General features: G+C 40.0%; 1 protein-coding gene across 2 annotated transcripts in view; it reads right to left on the reverse strand.

Moving 5' to 3' along the window:
• The window catches only part of ap1g1 (adaptor related protein complex 1 subunit gamma 1), a 20,073-nt gene extending 11,100 nt beyond the window's left edge, over window positions 1-8,973 (reverse strand). For both annotated transcript variants that reach the window (XM_085761468.1, XM_085761460.1), the window contains exons 1-6: window positions 8,875-8,973; window positions 3,547-3,750; window positions 3,302-3,426; window positions 2,910-3,051; window positions 2,628-2,724; window positions 1,284-1,360 (exon numbers count right to left, since the gene is read on the reverse strand). In XM_085761468.1, coding sequence (XP_085617594.1) covers window positions 1,284-1,360; window positions 2,628-2,724; window positions 2,910-3,051; window positions 3,302-3,426; window positions 3,547-3,747 — 642 coding nt within the window. In that variant the 5' untranslated portion in view covers window positions 3,748-3,750; window positions 8,875-8,973. The remainder of the gene's footprint in view (window positions 1-1,283; window positions 1,361-2,627; window positions 2,725-2,909; window positions 3,052-3,301; window positions 3,427-3,546; window positions 3,751-8,874) is intronic.

Here is an 8,973-nt window from a genome sequence, read left to right on the forward strand (position 1 = left end):
AAGATTAGGCATCGTTTTCATCACTTTGCACAGTACAGAGACAGATAGGTCTGGTGCGTGTTCAGCCTGAACAATTCAAAGACTGATTGCATGGTAATAACTTGCCCAGTTCTTGGCAATTCTTCCATATTAGTTTAATTGCTAACAAGAAACTGCATGTAAATTACACAGGTTCAGAGTTGTCAGAGGTCCTATTTTCTTCCATTTGTTGTCAAGATTTCAGTCTCTGGGCTACGCCAGACTGGACACCTTCCAGACCAGATCACTATACAGAATGTGCGGAGATGAAATTGATATAAATCTTCTACTCTGCTGTGAGCATGAGGAAACAAGCAACCCAAAATGCCAGAGATTTTAAGGAGAGAAAAAAAAATCTAAATTCCTCTGTCTTAGGTTTGACAAACCTTCAATTCTTGCTCATGACAGAAAAATCAACCTCTCCACAATCATACAGACCTAGTACAGTTACTGACAAAACATAAGCTAGCCCCTTACAGTGACACAGAAACATTTAAAATCATCTGCTCTTGGTGACACCTGTGGCAATCATGTGAAAACACACCCACTCAACTGCTTTTAAACTGACAGTGATCGAATGAGTTGCGTTTTAGGCTAATAATGACACTCAAAACAATAGTGAAGAATGTGTCTGACAAATGGGACCAAAAAACTCATTGATAATATTCAAAACACTGACATATTAATGACCACTGTGCAAGATAAAGAAATCAAAATTATAAATTAAACACAACATGACATTACTCAACACAAATTTGGTTTACGTTTGACGTGACTGTGAGGAGTGATTACTATTTACAGCATGCACCAGCTATGAGATCAGAATGTACTCTTACCTTCTCATTCTAACACAATGCAGGAATTGTAACAAAGACAAATGACAGAAAAAATATGAGGTAGATGTTAGGGAGGGGAAACTGGAAATCATTCACTTTCAGAGAGCTCAAAAATAATGTTTAGATCATGAGCATGAGGAGTGATGCTTCTGGTACAGTTTTTGTTACACCTAGAGAAGGAGAGGTAGAGCAGCAGTTGAAATACAAGAGGAAAAGACAGTGGTAGGAGAAAAAAGATTGAGACATACTTTGAATGTAGAGGAAAACCTGTAGCGCAATCCAAAACCTCAACAAACTTAACATGTTCGACTAACTTAGCTATATACAAAAGGAAATGTGTACGCAAAGGGAGAATGAAATGTGACATGAGCTTAGGACAAATGCAAGTACTTCCTTCATGGTAAGTTGGAGAAGAAAATCTGTTTGTACCTTTCTGAAGTGCGACAGCATGTCAGGACTTCTTTCACACATTTCAGTGAGGAGGACAACTGATGTATGGAGAACACCTGAGGAAATATTAAAAAAACATAAAACTTGTTAATTTTCAGCACATATGCCGAGAAGAGTTTGTTTCTCACAAGGAAATTCAAAAGGCATGTTAAGGAAAAACATACCGATCATCTAGGAGTGAGATAAGCTGATCCACATCTGATACAAATCTTTTTTGGCAAGCACTGCAGGTGACGTACGTTATATCATCACACACACAATTTCACACTTTGTGCATCCCTTGTACCGTACATCGTGGGATGACGTGCTGTGGTGCATCAGAAGTTGAGCCCTACATTTAACCAACTGCTGTATCAATGGAGAATGGCACTGAAATGAATGAATGTGTCATGGTATTGCTGTGCAGTGCTACTGTCAGTTAGAATACAATATGAAGGAGGGCTTATAATGACGTCTATGTACTATATTTGCCAAATGACAGACGAGGTAAATATCTCTTATATATGTTGCAATTAAACTATGACTTACAAAAGACATTTATGAATATGAATCATTTGCTCTGGTAGTTATTTATACCAGTAATCAGGCTGCCAAACCACACAGAAGCCCAAATCCCATGTCGAACTAACTTTTCACAAGCATATATAATTAACGGTAGAGGACATCGAGTGACAGCATCATGAATCTGTACAGACTAATAATTTCTTGGTGTCCTTATCTGAATGAAACAAGGTTGAAGACTAATTACCCAAGGGACAGCAGTGGAAAGTGGTGGTTCTGAAGGCACATAAATAATAATAAAACCACACAAAAATATATCATGTTTTTTCACTGAGTTAAATCTTCAGTAAAAGACTTTGTTCACTGAGCAAGGTGGATGTCTGAATAGAAGTGAATGTGCAGTTCTTTGGGAAAGTCCTGACTAAGTTATACAGTATACTTTGTGCCTCTTATGGCCATGTCACACCATCTTCCATTTATACAAGATCTATAGAAGTGGCTATATGTTTTCAAGTTGTCTCATCTGAGGCGATCACTTCTGCACTGCCACACAATGTCAAAGAAGATCAGGTTATTTCAGCACTGCATAAAAAACTCCTCCTGTAGCATATCTCCCCTATGAGGGGGGACACACAAGCCCTGGGGTTTATGACAGACTCATTAATTCCACTCTCCTCTACAGAGGACATTTACTGTCCAGCTGTTGAGAGCAAAGCACTGTGAGTGTGTCAGGAAATAGGACAAAGTCTGCGTTTGTGTAGGACAAGCATATTTCCCCAGGAGCCAGCAGCACCTCCACTCTGACAAACCGTTTACACTTACCATGATTCTTCTCGCTCAGCAGGTTTTTTGTGGCTGGAAGGAACATCTCCATGAGTTCGGGAACCTTCCTGATGACATGAACTGCACACAACGCTGCCTGGAAACAAATATTTACACATGAGACAATCAATGAAGGAACGGTCCAACCGTTTACACAATATCTCACATCAAAGAGTCACATGCAACTGCCGACATGCCTACGTTTTCATTCATGAATTTGCCTCCATATACTATGTCAGATCCTTAAAGTAATCATATCAACATGATAAAACCGAGGCTTACTTTTTTCCTCAAGTAGGAGTTAGATGTTTTGAGCAGTTTCTCTACTTCCCCTGCCAGGTCACGACACATTTCTGAGGAACCCATGCAGCCCAGAGTGCACAAAGCCAGGCCCTGCACGTATTGTGTGCTGTGATTCAAGTCACTGGTGTGGGAGAAGAGAGTTGAATAAGTCACAGAAACAGACAAGAATATTTACAAGAAACAACTTTGAAGGTTACAATAAACAGGGTGTGAAGATGAAGATTTGGTTGAAAACAAGCAAAACAAGTATTTTACACAAAAACAAAAGGACAGTTTCAGCAGCAGGTGAGGTATGTTTTGGGGGCTGAACCCAAATTACCAACAGGAACAAACAAACAGCATCTAAAAGCTCAGATCTTCCCTTCACTTACTTCTTAATGCAATTTGTCATTAGTAGGTGGACGTCCTGCCTTTCATCCAGCAGCAGCATAGCTCCCAAATAACCTATCCGTTTATCAGTGAACTTCTGGGACGCAATCAACTTCAGACACTCCAGCTGGAAAACAAGGCAACACAGTCACCACAACATCCAGACGAGCATTTTTGCAATAAATCTAAAAAGCTTTTCTGGAAAATGATTCCCCACCACCACCACCATCACCATCACCCAACATACCTGCCCAAAGTGCGCTGGGTAGCCCAGCATGTGCATATAGAGTAGCTTTGCCACATTTCTGCAACGGTATGTATTGTCTTCCTCTCTAAAAGACGAGCGGATAGCAGCACACTCTTTCTGGATCATCTCACGCTCCTCTGCCTGGGTCCGTGCTGTCCGGATAGTCCGGATCAGCTCCCGCAGTCTGATCGGAGCTGGCATTCTCTGGAAAACACAAAGAAATGAAACAGGTTGGTATCTATTGCCACAGGGCTGGAATGAAACCAGACTACATCAAAGTAGAAACGCTACAAAGACAGTAATGATATGAGCTGAAGCTGTCCTATCTAGCTGTTTTAATACTCTGACAGAGGAAACTAATTTCTCATTAATGATTAACTAACTCTTTCTCAATCAGCATGACCAAGTGTTCATTTGTGTGAAATTAAAATGTTGAAGTTGAGCAATCAAAGAAGTGAGATATATGATAAGAAACACTGCAAGACAACAACAAAACAGAACTAAATAAATAAGCAAAAGGCTGTTATCATTTATGAAAATACGGTAATAATAAGTTGAAGAAAAATAAGAGTTATAATTTGCCCCCTTTACATAGACCAGGGTACATTCTTTCTCTCATGTCATTGCAGCCCATTATCTGGTAACATATGGTACATAATTATGCTTCAGCAACGGACATAATGGCTAATTAATTGTCGAGCAAATCCTTTTTCTCCATGGAGGTACCCAGTGAGGTGGATTTCGATGGACCAAAGACCTTCGAAAAATGTATATGACGTGTAGACTAGTGGATGGCCTTGCTTTCTTATATATAATGTAATTCTTATAAATGTGAGCCCACACCGATAAATGCTTTATAAACCTGAATGAATAGACACCAAATATGGTTAGAAGTCAACGTCTGTCCACGGTTTTAGTCTCCAAGTGAGGTAGAGGATTTCATTCCCACCCAGACAAGCACTATATCTTAATAATCTATCTTAATAATGTATTTAATGTATTTTTTTGTGGTGGAGTTAGTCTTGAACCATAAGGCTGGACTGCTGTCATGCTGTCATGCTAAGCACCAGAGGAATAACTTTCAAAGAGGAGATTAGATGCGTTCCAATGGCCTGCTGATTTTTTCCCATACGATTTTCAGTGGTATTAACAGGTGATGCTATATGAAGTTAAACACCAAAACAGCTTTGTCTTGTAGCTGTTAAACTATTACACATGACAAATGTGTCATTAGCATTTGTCTTATCCAGTAACGTTACTGCCGCTGTTCTCGCTAGACCCCGGCCATAAGACTTGTGAAAATCTTCCTAGGTCATGAGCTGGCTAATTGCCACAGCGCCTTACATGGAAAATCAACTCCCACTTCTGTTCCCACATGACGCAAACTCTGCACATTGCCTGAGCATTAAGGTGACTGAACAGTGAGCTTTAAATTAACCTGAAATCAACTTTAAATCAGTTCGACATACCTGGTTGCTTCCGATTACGCTTTTTAAAAAAAAAAACCTATATTGTGGAGGTTGCAGTACTTTTACTTGAATGCCCAACGGAAAAACTTGTCTTTCTTATCATCAACTACTGCTGACAGGATCAAATGAAATTCTTTGAAACTATGCCAGTCTGCTGCGGAAAATAAGGATCCAGATATAAAAAGAATGAGGACATCTTTTGTGGAGTGAAGTCTTGGTTTGCAGAGAATTTAAGAAATCACTTCATCTAAGAGGAATGGGGGTGGGGGGTGGTCAGGTAAAGGCCAGACTTTAATAAAGCCTGAGACCTACTGTCCGTCTTAACACCATTTAAATTACTTGAGCTGAATGGGCCTTGTGTTTGGCCCCATGAATCATGGCTCCCAGTCTCTTGCTGTGCTTATAATCAAATGTGTACACATTAAAGAAAGTAAATCCAACCTCTGCTGAGAGCTGGTTAAATTAAAGTCTCTCATTCTTGCAGTGGCGGCATATCAGCACATCCATCTATGATTAAAATACTAAATATGTCTTTATTATCCATAATTGGTTTTACCTTTTATTTCCTATTCCTGAAAAGAGGAAGCCTCTTTGGTTTGAAAAAAAGAGGTGTTGCACTTTAGATTGTGTCTGGATTAGAAATACTATGAAGGATTCATTCATTAGTTGAGCAGCAATAACACTAGGTTCAATACTGAAGGTCAGCTTCTTACTATACAAGCTGCTGTGGTGGTGGTGGTGGTGGCGACCAAATGGACAAGTCGATACAGACCATATTGCTGTGTCAAAACTATCAAGTATAGGAGAGGATACTTGTCCTGACTGTGACAAATGACACAAGGTGCAGGTCCACACCCTGCATAAAAAACCTGAGGAACTTAAGAAATAAACAACTCATCAAGAGGTGCAGCACACCATGACAAAATGCCTGGGAGCATCAGGCGCATGGGTGCATTTTTAAAGCTAAACAAGAGAGTAAATGCAGTGTCTTTAACACATCGTTATCATATAGGTGTACTTTACATGCATTCTGAAATGTTGATAACAAGCTTTTCACCCCTCATGAGATTTGGAGACTCGGTGTAGATTAGCCTTCAGAGCCTGACAACCAGCAACAAGCAAAAAGCATTCCACACCCCCCTTTTACCACAGGGAGCAGCCAACCTGTTGAGCCTGAGACGGCGTACTAGAAACACCAAGAGATAAAACACAGTTGAAAAGGAGGGTTTTACATTAGATTACACTATGCCATGAGGATTGTATGGTGAGGAATTGAAAACACAGATATAAGCTCCACTGTTACCATCTATGTTGGGTTGCACGGCTAAACTAGATTTAGAGAAAGCCCATCAGACAGCTCCAAGATGAAAAACATACAACACTACCACAGGGGAGAAGCATTTGCCCTACTCTATTTGACAGGCTGTTGTTACATACACTTTCTCCCTTCATTTTCTGTATGTGCTCAGCTATTTCCTCCAAATGTTATCAAGGAAACACCATCAAAGTGGACCACTGTGTTCCTTCTTATTTCACTAAGTACAAGTGATCAGCTCTGCATAGACACAAAATACTGAAAAAAATGAAATAGGTAACGAGTCAGGTTTTTAGTTTTACATTGATACACTTCTTCCTTCATGCAAATTCACATGTTGAGTTCTGCATTCCAATAAGAGGATAAAAAACAACATTAAATGGTCACAAGCATACATTTTGCATGGCCTGCCAAAGATTTTTTTTATTTCATTATTTCTTCTTTTCAAACGATTTGCGAGTACAGAGCGTTTGAGAAAAAAAAACCTACCAGATCGTTAACATTAAGTGTAAGTTAGCTCATCAATACAACGCTGTTTGCAGTCGCCCCACGTTCCTCCCACTATTAGCCTATGTCCACTACTACATAAATTTTCAATCTGTTGAAAACACTGTTAAATGAATGATAAATCTTCTGAAGTGTGTGCTCAAAACCTGGTGGTCAGCAGAAAGAGCAGAGAGCCATTAACTGAGCTAAACTCTAACTATTTGCCTCTCATGTAAATTAATAGCTGGACCTGGAGACGCTCTCAGGTTGCCCAACAGGTCACCAATCAACAACTGATAGCAGCATCATGTTGTTGGTCCAAAGAAGAACCAACTGTGTGCAAACAAAAGTTCATGCCTTCAGTGCAAGTCATCGTGAGCATCTTTTTTTACTTCGAAGATGTTGGTTTGAAAAACATTATGCAAATTGTTCTCTATTTATCTCTGTGTTGGGCTGTAAACTACAGACAGCCTTACAGTAGCCTACTTTCTTCACCACTGACCTTGTGGGGCCTCTGCTGCTATTAAACCAAATGTGCCACCAAGACTATGGCAATGCTCTTACTACATACTAGCAAAGTGTGAATATTTAAATGCAATATCAATAAGATGTATAAGTGCAGACATATCAAAAAATGAAGAAATAAAAGCTCACTTGATGCACCTGCTATTTAGCCAATGAGTTAGTCTTAATGACACTGTCAGGAGAGTTAGGATTAAGTAGTTTTAATTAAGGTCATAGCTGTATTGTTCCCAGCTAAACAGGTCATCATGTTGTGATACTGAATTATTTATCAATGAAGGACACGGCTGGATTCTGTTAAATCTTCACACGTAAACACATAGGCCTACTAGGTTGTTGCCATATTTCAAACCGTGAATGGTAACAAGTTGGTTGATATTTTTTAGACTGACATTTCATAAACCTTTCGCACAAAGTTGCTCTTACAGGTATGTGCAGAAATCACCCACAATGCACGTCACATTCATTTGCTCGTCGCTTCCTACTTCCAGCTTCCTTAACATTAACCTACTTCATGTTCTACGAAAACGGGTGTTTATTTAACAAGATAGTACATCACTAAAATACGCGTATCTTTACTACAATCTTGGTTAAGATGTTCAAAAGATAACTTAAGCAAAAAGAAAAATGAATCAACGTCCTTAACCTATGAAGCTACCTGCCGTTGGTTTCAGGTGTGTCGACATGCAACATTGGCTAACGACTGAACTAACTAGCTGCACTTTGTCAAATGTTAGGAAAGACTGATGTCATTACGAGACTTGAGCCAAAAAAACACCAAATGCTTAATGTGCGGTAACTTAGCTAGCGCATATTACACCTAGCAAAAAAAAAAAAAAGTCAGCTAACGACGAGCTAACACACTCGTATTTTCCAGAGAAAGGGCAACACAGCAGGATGACACTACAGCGGTAGTAGCGTCACCTTGGCTAGCAATTATATTTTGAGAAATGAAAAGTTTAGATCTGCAACTGCATTGGACGGCAATGTCGAGCTGAAAACCAGAGGCCATTACATTACAGGCTTGGGCATGACACCTGAATCTGATCGCCGATTGATCAGGACATGATGCAGTTCAGGCCTTTTCTAGAAGCATTTGGATTATCAAGCTAGCGGGTCGCTATGTGGCGTTAGCTTGCTACCTGACCACTCCGTTTTTGTTTCTGTATTTCCCCCCTTTCGCATGCTATTTGAACTAACGAGAAAAAATACCACTAGAAAGATGTACAGCATAAATTCAGCAATACGCGTTGTCACGATGATAATGACTCGAGTTGGGGATCAAACAACATGAATGGCTGAAGGGCTACTACTACATACACATCCCTTTAGCCAGAACAGGTAGTTAGCCAGGCTACGGCTAAACTTAGCTGCTGACAGGCACAACCCCGGTGCACTGAAGGCTGCGACTTCCTATGCAGCGCCACAGTGAGAGTTGTTGTCAACGTAGATACAATACAATCAAACCCCACTGGCTATTACTCACACGTTAAATACATTTCTGCCGACGCATTATTCTTAATAAAAGATACTTACGAGCCGTAGTGATGCCAGAAAATGACTGGAATCGTCTCTATTAGCAATGGAGGGAGGAGGAACACACTAGACATGCAAAATGGTGGCTACTCCAGCCTC

Source organism: Trachurus japonicus, chromosome 3 (assembly GCF_045865225.1).
Source record: "Trachurus japonicus isolate A0001 chromosome 3, Traja_1.0".
Classification (NCBI taxonomy): domain Eukaryota; kingdom Metazoa; phylum Chordata; class Actinopteri; order Carangiformes; family Carangidae; genus Trachurus; species Trachurus japonicus.